At 38.0% G+C, this 17,924-nt stretch overlaps 1 protein-coding gene across 6 annotated transcripts; it reads left to right on the forward strand.

Annotated features, from left to right (window-relative positions):
• Positions 1-2,103: 2,103 nt before the first annotated feature.
• LOC104919697 (actin-binding LIM protein 1) lies at positions 2,104-17,744 on the forward strand. Of its 6 annotated transcripts, none has more exons than XM_019271090.2 (21): positions 2,104-2,205; positions 6,175-6,318; positions 8,641-8,824; positions 8,919-9,028; positions 9,722-9,848; positions 9,977-10,070; positions 10,189-10,276; positions 10,377-10,435; positions 10,642-10,698; positions 11,351-11,428; positions 12,146-12,316; positions 12,899-12,928; positions 13,082-13,214; positions 13,368-13,460; positions 14,649-14,696; positions 15,016-15,080; positions 15,209-15,248; positions 15,363-15,370; positions 15,668-15,742; positions 16,204-16,284; positions 16,685-17,744. In XM_019271090.2, exons 1-21 carry the CDS (start codon positions 2,193-2,195, stop codon positions 16,796-16,798), a joined length of 1,812 nt encoding a protein of 603 aa, XP_019126635.1. In that variant the 5' UTR covers positions 2,104-2,192; the 3' UTR covers positions 16,799-17,744. The 6 variants fall into 6 exon arrangements, with proteins under 6 accessions (XP_019126635.1, XP_019126636.1, XP_019126640.1 ...); XM_019271091.2 differs by having other exon boundaries at positions 13,371-13,460; XM_019271095.2 differs by lacking the exon at positions 13,368-13,460.
• Positions 17,745-17,924: the final 180 nt, after the last annotated feature.

The following is a 17,924-nucleotide window of genomic DNA, read 5'->3' on the forward strand; positions in this document are numbered from 1 at the left end:
GTACACTAATTTACCTTTTAGAAATTTAAGCCTAATGCTCTGTAATATAATGAAATGTTATCACACTGGTGAATTTGAATTTTTTTTACATATATGTATAATCAACATACTAGAAACATCTGACTAGTTTTTAGCATTGAATTTCAAGAAAATGCAAATCAGCGAGTGCCCATCTAGACTATCTAGATCTAGACTGACCGCTCTGACCTTGAATAATGCTGCAGTCCTCAAATACTTTAGTATAATGATTACTCAGAAGATCCAGGTTTATGGGGTCGACCTCTTGTCCCTGACTCTGTGCCAGGTTAAATGACGAGAGTTCCCTGTTCTGAAGTTAGGCATTCAAAAGACTGCAGTCATTGCTGAATAACACAGTAGATTAGTAAGACAACAAAATCACATGTACAATATTTGTAGTCAGAAGGTTATGAAATGTTCCTGGAAATTAATTATTTTGTGTCCAGCTGGTCCTTGTCATAATCCAACCAAAGATCAGACATGAAATGCCTGACCTATACAGACATGGTGGAATATTTAAATAACATGGTTTTAACTGGATGATACAATAGGTCATACTATTCCTAAAAGGGTTCCTCAATCACTAGAAGAATGAATCTAATGTGAAGTCTCTACAATGGAGAGAAGAAGGTTACCTGATAGATTTCCTTGACCTCAGATTTTAGAGAGTTCACCGTGAAGATAAACCCTAAAAATATACCTTCCTTAATCTTCTTAAGGGGCGTGCAGTCGGAGTAAGTCTTTGCCTGCCTGATTGACAACACACACACACGCTGAGTCAATCACAAAAGCGTTAGAGAGCAACTTAATACTTGACATTCAGCATTTGAGATTGCTTCATGGTTTCTCACTTGAGGTCGGTCTGCAGCCTGAACTGTTTGGCTGAAAGCCTTGACAACATGAGCATGTCAAGCCTTCTCAATCTCAACAGCCTGGGAAAGATCTGCGGCTCCAGTCACAGCAATGACATGGTGGTTTTGGACCGGGTCAAGAGGAAGAACTCTGTCAGGCGCATGTCAATTATTGAAGATGGAGAACTTGCAGAGGTCCTCTACCTTATTCCTAAACAGTCCATGATGGAGCAGCTGCCGTTTCTCAACCCCAACGACTACATCCTGTGTGAGAAGTTGGCCAGTATCCCTGCAGAGATGTCAGGTAATGAAGAGTTTGCTTCTGTATCTGGTTGATGTCATTTGGGTGAGTCATTAAAAAGTCATTTTAACTTGTTAATAGGCCATAAAATGTTTTGTAATATATTGTCTTGATCAAGCAGGGGAAAAGACTGAATAATGATTCGATTTAACACAAATATTAACTTTTTTATATAGTTCACAAAGAGTAAATCTGCAAAACCCCTATCTCATACTGATGTTGACTAACAGGCTTTATTTTTTTATTTAATATAATTTTGTGAAATAACAAGAAATAAAGCTATTAGACAAAACACAATAACCACAATGTCATACTATGTTTGCACCACCAAATGCTGAGCTGAACGTGTTTTGTTAGACTACAATATGGACATTATACAAGCGAGTAACCCATGACTCTGCTGCCTCTTCACATAAATACTTTGCATCCAAAACACCACTTGTCTCTGATAAACCAATTGAGAATGTATGTAGCAGCCTGACACATCATTTACCTCCTTTTTTTAAATAATGCAGCACTTTAAGCGACACTTAATTTATAAGGTTTGATGATCTTTAGTTGCTAGTTCCAAAAAAACAAAAAAACAATGAGTCACAAAATGCTGGAAAGGGAGTTTTAAAAGCCAGAACTATCACTAACACATAATGTAATCACTTAGTCATCTGTACTGAACAACATTCCCAGCATAGATGCTCAAGGATTGTGGTTATTTATCCACATGTTATGTATCCATCAGTGAGTTGATTATTTCAAAATAAGACAAACGAGCATGATATCAGCGTTACATTTCTGGGAAAGAAGCAGAATTAAGTAACATGTGTCTAAATTGCAGCCCATAGTTCATCACTTAATGCCACTCCTACTGTCTTCTTTGTGAGCACACACACTTACACACACAAATACACTCCTGCCCTCTATGTTTTGGACCACCCCCTTTTTCCCTGGGACTAGTAGTCCAGATAGTTCCTTTGCTCACTCTGATTCACCGCAGCTCTCCCAAGGACGTGTAGAAACCAGCTGTCATGAAAGAGAAAGGTAGATGTTTGTAAGACTGTGTGTGTGTTTGTGTGAAGTGTGTTTAGTTGTATATTGTTTTATATTGTCTTTTTGTACTTATGATTTGTTAGCAGCTCGTTATTAAGTCAAAAAGTATCTGAGCTTCATTCATGGCTGCAACCAAAACTCATAAAATGAGCAATATCAATACAGTACATTATTCTGACTTTATTACTTCACACATTTGTATACTTTAAATAGTATTTTGTGTTTGTGCTTGCAATATTTTTGGCTATTAATGCTTTTTATTTGTGATTGTTTTTAAATGTCACAACAAATAATGCTTTATGTAATGAAATGACCTTCTCTTAACTTCTCCCTAAAGTATATATAATATTCTTGTATTATATATTGTGTTAATCTTCAAACTTCAAACTTTTAGTATTACTTTATTTTATTTGTATTTATATGAAAAGCTCTGGTGTGTGAATTCTGAAAACAAAAATGATATTAATTTATGGTGTACTAGTTTTTGATCTTCAAATGTTCTTAAATGTAGGAAGTGAGTTTGTAAATAAATCCCATGGTTGCCAAGTGGGGAAAAGTGTAGGCACAGCTGTTACAGCTAATCGTAGAGCATCATGGTTAGGTAAGACCAGCATGTGATTCTAGCAATACCTCTGAATCAAGCAGCGTTTCGCCCTGATTATTCTATTTTGCAGCCACAGGGAAGAGATTTAGTTTATTGTGAGTAAACCGCTGTAGTGACTCTACTGAGTTGTAAAATGTCACTAAAATAGTGGAAGAGAGAAGAAGGGAAAGTAGGGAAAAGTCTCCTGCCACTTGTTATTCAGATAATGTAATGTAGTGTCCCGAAGAAACTGAATTTGCATACTTTATTTGAGCGTTAACACTCATTTTGCATCTGAATTATTAACATTTCTAAGTAGTATTATTATGAATCAAAGCATGGACACATGCTTCAGTCACAATGGGTGTACATGTGTGAGTCTGTGCAGCATCATTTTTTGTGAATGAAAGCTGATATTCCACTATGTTCCTGGCAAACAGGGTGTTCCTACAAGTGCATGACCTCCTGGTAGAGAAATAAATTCAGCCGACACTTTTATCCAAAGCGACTAAATTATTATTATTATTTTTTTTAACAAAAGTTTTTACACTTAAAATTATTCAAGGTCAAAGAAAACTTTCATTCCTATACCTCTTCTTCTTTAACATGACATGAAGCTGTTTTGCATCACATTACTACGCATTGTGTTACTACAATGAAACCCTCCAGTATAATGGAAGCATGAGTTATTCTAAAAATGATTAACATACAGTATGACCAAATACAGCTTGTATTGTAATGATATGACCTTCATGTACTATAATGGAGATAGTTCAATTCATAGTCATGTTTCATATTAAGCATACCCGACATTTTATTACTTTGTACTTTAAAGATAAAAACAGGATCAGTTGCGAAAAAAATCCTAATATAGATACTCTGTCACTCCTTAGACACACACATGCACAGATGCAGATTTTCATAGCTGGAGATAGTGGGTTGTTGTGTGATTAGCTGTCCGTCTCATGTTTCTCTCCATTTGCCGTCTTTCTAAATCTACCATTCGCTAATACTTGACACAATATCAGCTTCGCATTCTGAGAGAGATCAAGAAAGAGACATTACGGTCTCTTCAAGTATTTCTATCTGACGACTTCACACATCAGTTTTGTTATTACACAAGAGCAAAAACTAAAAGCATGTGGGGGGGTGTTAAGTACATGATAATGCAACACACATCCTGTGTTGGACTATATATTGTGTTTGTGCATATACACAAAAATATGGTATGAAACTGTTCTTTTCCACCAGTTAGTTTACAACTAAACAAAACTTTCTACTACAAGCTGTAGTAGCTTCTAAGTATGTGTGCATATATTTGTTTTGGCATTGCAGCTCCATCATTAAAAAATATCTGAAGCGTCCCTGGACAAAGACAAGTTTGGCTGGGTTTTCAGTCATTGTTGAAGTGCCACGGCCAAAAATGTTATTCCCAGTAGGATTTTGTTCAGTTTGGCAGAAACAACACTCCATTTTCAGAAGATTTTTTTTTTTAGATCTGAATTTAAGCGATTACAATCACACAGTGTCCCTGTACAGTTCTTCTACTGGCAGAAATAATCTCCAAAGGATGACTGTAATCAAAGCCTCCCTCTCAGAGTAAATCTGCTTTCTGCTTTTATGAACAGTTACAGTAAAACACCTTACAGCAGCGTGTGCTTTTATAATGATAGACACACATAATGTACACACTGGTTTGTCTTCAAGACTGCACAGTCAGCTACAGTGAACTTTATATTCACCTTTGGGAGGCATGGTCTCTTAATCTAGTTTAGTTACAACATACTTGTTACCATGGTGACAAATCTCTCCTGTTGTGAGGGCAGACTTGGGGCCACATACCGATGGTGCTTGACTCAATTTGCTCAGTATTCACGAGGCTGAGTTGGGTAGTCAGAACAGTTAAGAAAACATTTCCACTCCTATCCGTAAGTGTGCGGTAATCTTTCTGTTTAGACACCAGTCATCCATGTAGTGCAGCTGAGATTATCTGTGGTATATTTCCAGTATAACTGTAACTTGGGTGATACATACTGCACATTTGTATAACCTGTAGACTATATGAAAAAAGGAAAAGATGGAGCTCATATGTCTGTTTATGTATTTGTACGCTGTGTGTCCACACCGGGAGACGAAGTGCTCTCAACGTGCCACATTCTTTCCCCTCACTCCTCTGCTGATCACGTTCAAGACCTTTCAAGTGGGCTGTGATTAGATTGTACAGGCATCCGCTGCTTCTGCAGCACATATAAACACGAGAGAGATAGAAGGAGAAGGAATGAGGCTGAGCTTTCTTGCTACAGTATGAGACAGGGTTTGCCAAACAGGATAATTCAGTAGTACAATACTCCTTCCTGAACTCTTGTTTGTTGTTGATTGTGCTTGCGTGTTTGTGCCTGTGCCAAGGCAAAGCGTGTCTTCATTACGTTCAGTTATGTAAGCACTAACAGGACAGTTCTGAGGGGATGCATTGTAATGAAGTGCTCAGGCAGAAAAGGATGAGAAAAAGATCTTTACACAGAGAGGACCGTGCAACTGAGTTTACTACAATGTATTAAAGCAGCTTATCTTGAATTTACACTCACACTGAGTGTACATTTAACAGCTGACCATGTAATGTTTTTTTCCCTGATGTTTCCTCTATCACCATGAGCTTGATATTTTAAGTTTTCAGTGAGAGTTTGGTACATCCATGTCCTCCTCAAGATGTGACATAACAACGTTAGTCATCCCTTCACTTTCCATGATGAGCTATTCAAAATTTATACTTGTCTTGTTATTTGAGACCTGCAAAACTAGTGACATTCCCATCAGCCAAGGCCATACTTTGTGTTTATTGGTAACTAACAAATGTTAGTATGCTTACACATTCAGCTATGTTCAGCATGTAATATCTAAGTCATGTTTAACACAATCAAGCTGCTGGCATTGCTGTGGGATCTTTTTTCACATATTATTGCAACTTTCAACTTTTCAACTCTTCGAGGCAGATGGTCTCCCACCAATGAGCTTGGTTCTGCTTGAGGTTTGTGCCTGCTAACTGGAAGTTTTTCCTTGCCACTGTCACCAAGTGCTTGCTCATGGTGGGAATTATCATGTCTCTGTAAATGATATAAAGGGTATGGTCTAGACCTGTTCTATATGGAAAACTTATGTTATAATTTAGTGCTATATAAATACAACTGAATTGAACTTTGATCGTATGATAAAACAACAAAACTTAAACTAGATATATCCTGACACACGAACAGTGCATAACTTGCAAGCAGTTACATGAGGCTGCATATGACCAATGTTTTATTAAAGCCTAATAAGCAAAGTGCATATGCTCGTGACTTAACTGGTTCATTTATTTCCTCCCTCTCCTCTCCCTGCAGTGCTTCATACTCCAGGGAGCAGCCATCCGAGTTCTCCAGCGAGGAAGCAGATCATCCAGTGTTTCAGATGTGGAGAGCCATGCAAGGGAGAGGTGCTGCGAGTCCAGGCCAACCACTTCCACATAAAGTGCTTTACCTGCAAGGGTGAGTACTATAGATATGTTGATGTAAGCAGATGCAGATGTACTCGGACAGCATCCTGCAATCACATCTCGGTCAGATAGACTTGTTGTTATCAGGTGCTGTAGATGTTCTTTGTCTAAATTTGGACATCTGGGAAACTTGAGAGTAATGAACAGAATTCCTCATGTGCAGCGGAGATGATCTGTCTTGAACACATAACGGTCAGAGGCCTGATAATGCATTAGCACTATGGTGGTGTTTGATTTTAAATTAGGGAAACTGATATTTACAGTTTTACACACAAACTGTGATGTAACATCTTACTCTTTAGGTTGCACTAAAAAACCTTTACTGTAGAACAGTGGTCATTCATTAGTCAGTAGTTCTGCTGGTGCCATCAAAATCCATCTCTTACAAAATACACCACATCCACAATGGTCCGTTGTGCCCTGGGTTGTCTAACATTCAGCAGAGTTCCTCTGTTTTGTGAAAAACATATTTCCTCAGCAGGCTATTGTCTCCACTAATCGAAACTGACAAGCATCTCATGTTGTTGCCCTTTCATCACATTGTGATGCTGTTTACAGCACAGAGGACACAAAGAGACCTTCAGTACAGAGAGGCCTGCAATACTTTAACATTGGAAGGACCTGGGGATCAACGCAGTCTATGGACACTTAATCATAATTTGAATTTATAGCCACTAAGAACATTAGCAAAGGTTGTTATTACTTCTTTCTTTGTGTAATGATCCATAAATATTTTATCAAACAACAAATTTATGGTACAGAAAGAAGAGGAATAACAATTGTCACAGTGATAATATTATAAATTGATTTGTGTTAAAGCAGCCAAGAATGCAAAGGTACTCTTTATATGTTTATGAAGATTAGAAGACAAGAAGAGATTCATTTCTATGTTTTTTTTATATGAAACCATTTCTGGGATCAGAGGAATGTAGACACGTGTTTGTGTGGGTTTTATTCAGACTTAAAAATAGATTCTTTTTTTTAGAATAAAACCCATCTGTATTGTGAGTGAGTCACAGTAGGACAGGAATAGAGCAACATAAATCTGGCCTTGGCTTGTCAGTGCATTGTGTTGTGGCAGGACCAGAGGGACAGTGTCGGAAATGGTTTGGGTGGTATCATATGACCTCAAACAAGCTGAGAGAAAACACTGTCTCCCTGTCAGTAACTCATCACTGGGCTCATCAACAAACACACATACTCAAAAGTATACATAAACACTTCAGAGACCCTGGCAGACTCATAAGGTCAGATAGTCCAAATAGCATTTACCTCATCCCGTCGGTGGATTACGTAGTTGCTACAACAACAGCCAGAAAGAGGTGACACTTTAAACTCAGGTCCTTCAAAGTAAAATAAAAATAAAAATATAATAAGAAGTTATAAATACTTTGTCCCACAGCTCAAAGAGTAAAAAACACACAAAGTAAAATTAATGTCAAGCAAAAATAAGCAAGCATACATACACATAAAAGTAAACAAGAAACTCTATGAGTGAAATTTTAGAATGAATCAAAAGTTAGTTAATACAAATATAAAATGTGACATGAGAGCAGTGTTATTGAATAAAGTAGGAAAAAAGAAGTGTGCTACCTCGCTTTGCATAAAGAATTTAGTGCAGACTAATGAAGTGTTAAAGTGGACAGCTGCATTAATTACAGTCTTTGGCCAGGAACAGGCTTAAAATACAAACATTACATTATGTATTACATTATGAATTATGTGTTACATTATATCACATTACAAACAAGACGCGTTCTGGTCTTTACCAGCTTCACAGAAAGATTGAAACCTAGTATGTGGCCAGACCGTGTATGGTCAGTGTGCTCCCGAGGACTGTCTGCGCCTGTTCATTTTGAAAGTGCAATGGCAAATGGTGTAATTTCATCACTCACTGAGTCAGCCAGGGAAAGACTTTGGCGTTTATAGGGCTGACCCCTCTTTGTCCTACAAAGAAGAGCCGCTAAATGCTGCTGAGCATTCTTTACCAGCTGTATTGGCTCACGAGCTAATCGGTAACTTTGTCTGTCTGCTGGGCAATGCGTACATTGGGTCTATCGAAGCTGCTTGGATGAAAACAGAAGCCTGCTGGGATTGCAAACTAACTTCATAAGTGGAATGAATGGCTGGAAAACCAAAACAATGTGCTGAAAGAAGCTAAAAGGCTCTGTAGGACTGCAGAGTTGTGTCTTAACATGTCAACACATTTCATATTACAGTCCACTGAGCCAAAGATAAAATATAAAAATGTTAATTATTGCAGCTTTGAAGCTTTCTATTGTGATTGAACCTTGTCATCTGGGTGTGTGGGCAGTGTGTGGCTGTGATTTGGCTAAGACTGGCTTCTTCATGAAGAATGGTGAATGCCTCTGCCCGCTGGACTTCCAGAGGCTTCACGGCACTCTCTGTAGCAACTGTGGGGAATTTGTGGAGGGAGAGGTGGTCTCAGTCTTAGGGAAGACCTACCACCCAGCCTGCTTTGTCTGCACCATTTGCAAGTAAGTTTTAGTTGTGTAGACATGTTTGGCAGAATAACTCATCGTTTTTCAAAGGATTGTGTGGTATACCTCTACCTCTGTCTCTGTTTCTCAGACGGCCTTTTCCTGCTGGGGACTGTGTCACCTTCAGTGGAAAAGACTGCCTCTGTCAGCGCTGTAATCGTCCTGTTTCTTTTACTCCCAATGACCACAAATATTCCAGTAGTAAGTACAGAAATTACTCTTTAATCCAGTATTTGGATTCCAAAATATTTATTAATAATTAGGCTAAAATAGATCAAAGACCTTGTTCCCATGTGGACATAAGCAGACAGTGGATTATGCACTGAACACTGGCCAGCTGTTGCTCCTATGCCAGCCTGTATATTTAGTTAATCTTGCCATTAAGAGTCATCCAAGGTCAGTGCCACATCTGTCCGCCTCCTACATCATCAGCTTTACATGTGACACATCTGATTATATGTATTATTTAAGGATGTAAGGGTGCTAAATGAAGGCTAAACAGGGTCTCTTATTCCAGTCTAACATCATCGTGGTGCACTGGATCTTTTTCACAACACTGAGTCCACGTCACTTTACAAATTCAAACGTCCTCCTGGGATTCTGCCAGGTCAATGAATCAGACACAGCATAACTGAACTCTACACCTTAACATGACCCCGTTCACCTTACAACTATATATAGAAGAGGGATCAATAGAGGATCCCGACTCAGAAATCCTCTGGATTAAGAGGATCTCTCTGTAGGACTGTGCAGAAAATCTACAGGAAACAGTAAAGCTACTCAAATAGTTATGTAGTGTCAGCTGCACTTTTCATTCATGTGTCCAGAACTATCCAAGAAGAACAGAGGTTCTGGAGGTTCGGGTTCTTAATGTGTGTGTGTGTGTGTTTTCAGATTGCTCTGGCTGTGGTAGAGACATCAAAAATGGCCAGGCTCTGTTAGCCCTGGGTGGCCAGTGGCACCTTGGCTGCTTCAAGTGTAAAGCCTGCAGGAAAGTGCTGAGCGGAGAATATATCAGCAAGTAAATACAGATCTCTCATTCATACTTTCTCTTCATAATACCCTAACAACAGCTGCTAATACAAGAAGAAGAATAGAGAATATGTTTATTATTAGTAGGCTATTATTATTATGTGTCTTGTCTTTCAGGGATGGTGTTCCTTATTGTGAGAGGGACTACCAGATTCAGTTTGGGGTCCAATGTGAAGCATGTCAGAAGTTTATAACTGGAAAAGTCCTAGAGGTGAGTGAGAAATCTTTAAAAAAAAACACTGATATCTCAATTACTTACTTCATTACTACATGTTAATTTTTGTTTTTGGTATTAAACTCTGATGCTTTTGCCTCATTATCTGTTACAGGCAGGGGACAAACATTATCACCCCACCTGTGCAAGATGCAGCCGATGTGACAGAATTTTCAAAGAAGGTGAAGAAATGTATCTGCAAGGTCAGTTTGAGAAAGTACTGGTTTCTGGTTCACTGTGTAAACTGTGCATATTTGTTTTTGACATATTGCCTGCAGTATGTAACTGTCCATGTTTTCACAGGGTCAACAGTTTGGCACCCAGACTGCAGAGACAACAGCAGAATTGAGGACAGTTACAGGGTAAGAGTTTCATGTCACGTGTGTTGGAAGCAGTATTCTGGCTCATGCAAACTCGTATTTGACACTTGACACATATAACATCTCAAAATACGATGTTAACATCCAGCTGGTATAAGATCCAGGATGTGAGTGTGATATCAGTGTACGTTGCTGTCCTACAGCACGGTTACCTGAACACTGTCATTTCATTATCTCTTCCTCCCTAGGTCGGCAGACCAAAAACACCTTGTCTTGATTTCTTTTTCCCTCCCCAAGAACTGAAGGTTAATAGTGTGAGCCTGCCGTTTTGCGCTTATCGTGTTCTCTGGAGTGAGCGGGCTGTAATCTCATGTCTTGAGATTAACCGCACTCGCTTGTTTCACATGCAACATGAACACTTTGCTCACAGGGCAAGCGAATTAGATCTTGTGTGCCAATCGAAGGAAGCAAAAAGAACATCACTTAATGAACTTAGTTTTAATTTTGGCATCAAATAATGATTAAGAGGAGTTTTTCTATTGTAAACTTAATCTATCCTAAACTTAATCTTTAGTTAGCACACGGCATTGCAGTGTTGACCGTGCTGCATGCTTGGCCATTAAGTATTGATACAGCTTGATCTAAGTACTATGCAAAACAAGGTTGATATCATCGTTAGGTACAAATAAACGTAGAGATTTTGAGCCAGTTAAAACACAGAATAATACACTTCACCTGCATGATGCCAGGCTGTACACTGCTGCGTTATGCTTCCTAGTTATTGCTTTTACCCACATGAGTAACAGTGAAACTAAACCAAATATGAGGATCAATTTGTGTGTAGGAAAGAGTCCAAACAAAGGAGGCTGTCTACTGACACCTGAGCTGAGGCATAAAGTAATTTTTCTCAGCATCCCATGAGTCAAACTAACACAGTTGTTATTTTTTCCTCCTTAGCACACTAGATCCTCGTCTGAAAGCTCCTGTTCCAGGCCGGGCTCATGCACTCCAGGCAGTCCTGCTCGAACTATCTGTGTAAGTTCTGGTGACAACATCTGCTTAACATCTTCCATGGTGCACAATTCGCCGTGGGTTCATTGACATTTCATCTATCCTTCATTTACACAGGGGAGTCGCATGGACAATCTAAATTCAGACAAACATTTAGGAAAATAGTCTTAATCAATTACATTTTTTTTTTTATTTGAATGTTTTTCCAACTTTACCTTGACTGGTCGGAACTAGTTTCATTTTGCTTGTGAGATAAAAAAAATGTCATTTCAATTGTGGTTGAATGATGAAGCGCCTGCAAATTTTCTCAATTTTCTCATTAATGTACTGCTAAAAATCAACCACATATTGAACAGGAATTCGCAATTCACATTGCAATTTGATCATAAATGCGGTGCTTTCGGTGTTGTTTTGTTTCCCCCGCTGGTGTTTGATGATGCATACCTTGTTGGTTTACCTGATGGAATAAACTTTACCCCCGGAAAAACACCTTAAAATACCTTTTGCCTTTTATATGCGTGAAAGCTTGAGAAATAATGAAGGGAAACAGACCACAGATTAACATGTGTCAGCCCATCGTGGTGTTGTGGGATTAAAGTTTCATTCTTCCATGAAGTGATGTAATACGCAACCTTTGACCTTTGACCGTACTGTCTGCTCCTTCTGTCTTCCATCCTCTATCCTCTTTGTCCCTTTCCTCACCCCGTCCTCCTACCTCTCTCCTCCCTGTCCTGCTCCCAGGCAAAAGTAGATAATGAGATCATTGATTACCGAGACTTAGCAGCAATTCCCAGAGTCAAGGCTATATATGATATAGAGCATCCTGATATGATATCTTATAAGTGTGTGAACAACAACTCCTCTACTTTGGACAAGAAAGGCAACAGACAGGACAGGCAAAGCCCTGCAGAGGTAACTCCAAGTTATATCCAGTGACATGTTTGTGTGTCATTGTTCTGATGTTTTTTTTTTTTCTTGGTTTGATTTATGAGTCAAACCAAGCGAGGTGTTGTTTGTTGTTATGATATCTGATTGCGTTTGACCCAAAATTAAGACATTTATTGTAATAAACAGATGTGTCTTTAAGTGTGTTTTGGAGCAACTGTGCTTCTATGTTAACAAAATACATAATAATTAAGCAGTTAAATCATGCTGAATACATGGTTAGTGGCTATTTACTGTATTATTGAGCCTTCATTATTAACAATCTGTGTCATGCTACCTGAAACTAACTTAGAATAATTAGTTAAAAGTACTTTCATCATCAAATCTTTTTGTTTCCTACCTTTCATATGTCTCTCCTCGTGTGAAAACCCTCATAATTCCCTGTTTAAAGGATTATAGTTATACACGACTTCCTCAAAAGATGCATAGTGGTTAGCATGTGATCAGGTTTCCTCATAACCAAGTTTAGAGGTATAATATTTTTATTATTATGTTAGTATGTTATGTTTGTTTATGGTTGATTTTTCTTCTTCTGTCTTTTCAAATTAGTCAGCAGGAAACACATCTGACACCACAGAGGTAAATATTTACTTAGTTAAGGTAGAACAGATTTACAGTGACATCAGGTCACATACAGTATGTAGCGGACCCCCACTGAAATCATACATATATGACTCACACACATTAGTTTTGATTTGTATATTTTACACTGGCTTTGTGTGTTCTTTCAAGGAGAGTTTTGAATTAAGAAAGTACATACCAAAATCTACAAGTCATGGATCTTTTGGAGTTCATGCAACGTACAATCGTACGCACAGCTACACTCCAACTCTGTCCAGATCACCACAACACTTCCACCGGCCAGGTGAGCAGAGCGCTCTATCATAAAATTGTCTAAATCTTCTTATCAAAAAGATATTAACCCCCTCTGCTTACCTTTTTTTAATTGTTTTACCACCTTCTCTTATCTCTTCCACCTCCACAACTCCACCTTCCACTTCTTTCACGGAATAACAAGCAGGGTCGATGCTTTCTCTCTCTTTATTCTCTGGCAACAATCACACCTGCCCCACTTCTCCTTTATTTCACAACTTTCACCCGCCCACCAAAGGTAAGAAGTCCTGCTACCGTTTTCGCAATCCCTTCTTCCCTCCTGGCGTTGCCTTACATTTTATGTTTCCTATTAAACACTTGACTACAAGGCATTGTAGTGAGTGCAACAGTAGAATAAGAAACGCCTAAATTCCCACAAAAAACAAACTGGTTTAAGGGTCAGAGTTGGAATTTAAAAGCAGGATGGCACATGTGATTCACTTCATTCTTAGAAAACACTGAGCCATCTAGTGGTCAAAGTTCAGAGAGGCTGTCAGTCGCCCACACAAAGTCTTCATATCATAGTTTCCTGTAAGAGACAGTACAAAAACACACAGACTTCACACACTTCAGATACTCCTCTAGTCTCCTTTCTTTTCCCATTTGTATTTGTTCTTCACCCACAGCTCAAAGTAGGTATTTATAAAACCTTTATAAAAGATTTATTAAATAAATAACTATTCCTGTGCATGTCCCAAACTTCACTCACACATTCCTCTACGGCGGAGAATATTTATAGCATTTTTAAAGGCTGTTTCATCATGTGTGTGTGTGCGGATGAGATGTGACAAGCTTTGACCGGTAATTGCTGGCATGTGTTTTTGGTGGGGAATGGAAATCACTCACAACCCACTAACCACCAGCACAGCCTTGATTTCTGTATACAGTAGTGAGCGGTACATTACTTTATTTAGTCAGAGTCTTTATAATCAATCAATGAAAAGGAAATGTCAAATGAACTGTATTTAAAGCTATATTTAAGAACACGCTTCACCACTTGCATAACTGGCCTGTTATGTGGAGTTATTGTACACATGCTGAACCTTTACTGCACTTATTAAAGAGTATTTAACAACTTATTTCAGTAAGTAAGTCATATGTACAGATATTCTGTTATACTGATGATTGATTTTAGTCTCAGTCTTTACAGTTGTGGCATTTGACACATTATTTTTCTGAGAAAATTCTGTAATTTTCCCACCCCACGCCCCCCAAAAAGTGAAAAGTCTGTAGTGTTGCTTTCTTTTCCATGCCCCCCTAAATGAAATACATTTTATGTCAAGTGCGACAGTTAAAGGAAAAACAGAAAGAGAAAGAGAAAAGGAGTGATTTGGCAAATAGCTGCAGTAGGACATTACTATTATTCTTGTTTTGCTGTATAATATTCAGAATTATCTGCTGACGCTGCGTTCTTTTCTATCTGCAGACGAAGGCTTCAACATGTACAGGAGGCCTCCCATTTATAAACAGAAAGGTACAATGTGACCTTTTCATTTTTCTAGTAATATGAATGCTGCTTGAAGCCATTAAATATTACTTACTTACACTGCATAAGCAAAAATGAACATTCATATACTTATATAGTATAGTATAGTTTAACGTAAATAATGGATGGTCAAACAGGTAAATCTAAAAATAGCTGAGTACTGAGAAGTCAGTTTTCTAAAAACAATTAGCAGGAGGCCAATTTAAGAACCTTACTCAGTATGTTTGATCTAATTTGGACAAAGAGCTCAGTCTGACTTAGTTGTCTCATGTTGAGTTAATCTACCTACTGTTTCACTTTCACATAGATCCAAACACCTCCACACCCCAAACATCCTCTTTGCCTGGATACGGTCGCAATGGCCTTAATCCGGTAAGAGCAACATGACAGATAACTAATTCTCTCTTTAGTGTTATTATATAATAACTAAATGTAAATATTTGTCTTACTTACAAAATTGGAAAAAATCTGTGTTTGAATGTTTTTTTCTTCTAATTAAGCCACGGTCCGTTGATTACTCGCATCACAATGGTCACAAAGGTAAGTGACATCTTTATCATCTATCATGGAAATCACTACAATATTAACTCGATGGATAATTCTTTAGAAATTTATTTGTGTTGTTTGTTCTTTACCTTTTCCCCTGTCTTTCAGAATTTAAGGTATGTGAGAAGAATCGAATGGAGCTTTGTATGATCTTCAATCCCCCGTCATGCTTCCATTCCCTGTTTGCATCTCTGAAGGACTGAGCTCCCCTCACCTCACCGTCTGCATGTTTTATGACGTATACATTTAACTCAGTTTCAGTTCAAAGCTGGAACTGCATATCTCATCATTAATATACATATTACAGATAATGCATAACATAATAATATACTTTACTTGCAGTCATTTTAGCTTTGAATCGACTAACGTTGCCACAATGTTTTCCCATTGCATGTGTTTGCTTCATTCTGTAGTTCATCCATGATGGTCAACATCCATTATCACGAATGGACAGAGGAGTGTCTATGCCTAATTTGTTGGATCCAAAAGCAAGTATTATTTCTATATTCATGCCACCATTTAATTATCTGGCAAAGTAGCTGAGTTTTAACTGCAAAGACTTATGCTCTGTACCTATAAGCAAAAAAAGACTGCCCGTAGGAATAATACAAACAATACTTCAGTGGAGTTTAGGACAGACTTGCTACAGTAGTTTAATAGCTCTAGGATATTGCTGAGGTTTCAAGGACGGCGTCATTGCCGTCTTTATAGCAGTGCATGTGAAAATTGACATAGGCAAATAGAAACAGGTTCTTTATTTCCTGAAAGTTGACACACTGGTACGACAACTATCCACAACTGTGAATTGGTTATACAAGATCCACATCTGCATGGTGCTCTATGTGTTTAAACTTCATCTCATATCTCAGTAGCTCACGAGTGTACAAATGATTTAGCTTTAGCATGTGTTATAATTAACGCATTCTCAACTCGTCTTTGTTATGTCAAGGTCTACACATATGAAATGCTCACAGTTGCCAACAGAGGACGAGTCAAGCTTCCCAAGGATGTTGACAGAACAAGACTCGAGGTACGGAAACATGTGACAAAAGTATTTTTGCAATGTGACACTTCTGTTTGCATGACTGAACGGACTGCTTTGCATTGTTTTTGTATGTACTTGAATACCAGAAATGAAAAAGGAAATTGCTTAACACCTTCAGTGCATAGATGTGTTAAAATGTTTTCATTTGAAATAAATGCTTGACCTGGTCTAAACTTTGACACATATCATGACTAAAACTTACGTGTAGCAGGATGTTGATAAATTCTTTTATACTGACATCATCTGTCGCTGCTGAAACCAGATGAAGACATATTTTGTTATTGAGTCAAACCTTGAGTCTCATTTTAGAACAAGATATGCACCAGACAGATGAACCGTGCAGCTGTAACTTTAGTCTGATATTCTTTCCTGGTGTCTTTTGCAGCGACATCTATCCCCGGATTCATTTTTTGATATCTTTGGCATGGGGATTGAAGAATTCAACAGACTTCCACTATGGAAACGTAATGACATGAAGAGGAAGGTCAATCTCTTCTAAATGTTGCCTAATGCATGTTTTAAGTCATCGTTAATATGCAGTTCATGCCAAGTTCTGATGACTGCTTGTGTTTGCTTGACTTTTTTGGCCTAGAAACTGGATATGTTACATATTTTCTGGGACACAGTGTTGTGTTTCCCAGTGAGTTTCTGTATGCTACTGTAATTAATAATGTCTCAATTCCATAATACCTCAAAGCAGATATGAACATCAGAAGGATTCATCATTATTATATCAATATTTTGTCTTTCCTAAGTCAGGCCCAGGGATTGCGTTCATATCGGATGACTCAGCTGTACACAATTTATGTCTATCCGTCGTAAATTCAACAGATCCTGTGGCATTTTTATGGCATGATCTTTGATGCCAGAGGCCATGCTTTGCATCCTGTTTTAAAACCTTGGATTGTGATCAGTGACAGCATTTTGGAGGAGAACTAATGCTTTTTTCAATGATTTCTTTTTTAAATATCTGCACAAGGCAACTGTAATATGGCTAAGGTTAGGCACCCATAACACATTAAGGATGCACCTTAAAGCTGAATCACAAGACTGTATCAAAATGTAGTGAATGCATCAAAAAATGTCCGAATAGACTGAAGGATGTTAGGTCAGCTACATGAAATGAACATAATGTCATTAACATGTAATTCTGATACAGTATATTTAATAATACCTTGAAGAACTGGATGCACTTCACCCATTTTGTCATTGTTACTACTATATTGTTACTTTGTTACTCACATTGTTTCTCTTCTGGTTACACAAATGTTTAAGCACAAACTAAAAAGAGATTTTTCACAGCTGGATTTTCATATTGAACTGTTATAGGTATAATTAAGATGATTTGTTTTATGTGTTTCCCTGATTTAGCTGTGATAAATGTCACTGTATATCACTGTTGTCCCAACACACCACCTCAAGCGCCATAAATAAAATCTTGCACTTCTTACAAATTGTCTTTTTATTAACAGAAGGAATGAGATTGTACGTGTATGAGAGGGTTTTGAGGCCACGCAATTCTTCATAATTTAGATTTTTGGTGCAACTCTCAGGAGAATTTTTCAGCCTTAATCTGGTTTTCTAGAGATACCTTCTACTTACTACTTAATTTCACTCATAATCAG

The sequence above is a fragment of the Larimichthys crocea genome, chromosome XVI (genome assembly GCF_000972845.2).
Source record: "Larimichthys crocea isolate SSNF chromosome XVI, L_crocea_2.0, whole genome shotgun sequence".
NCBI lineage: Eukaryota > Metazoa > Chordata > Actinopteri > Sciaenidae > Larimichthys > Larimichthys crocea.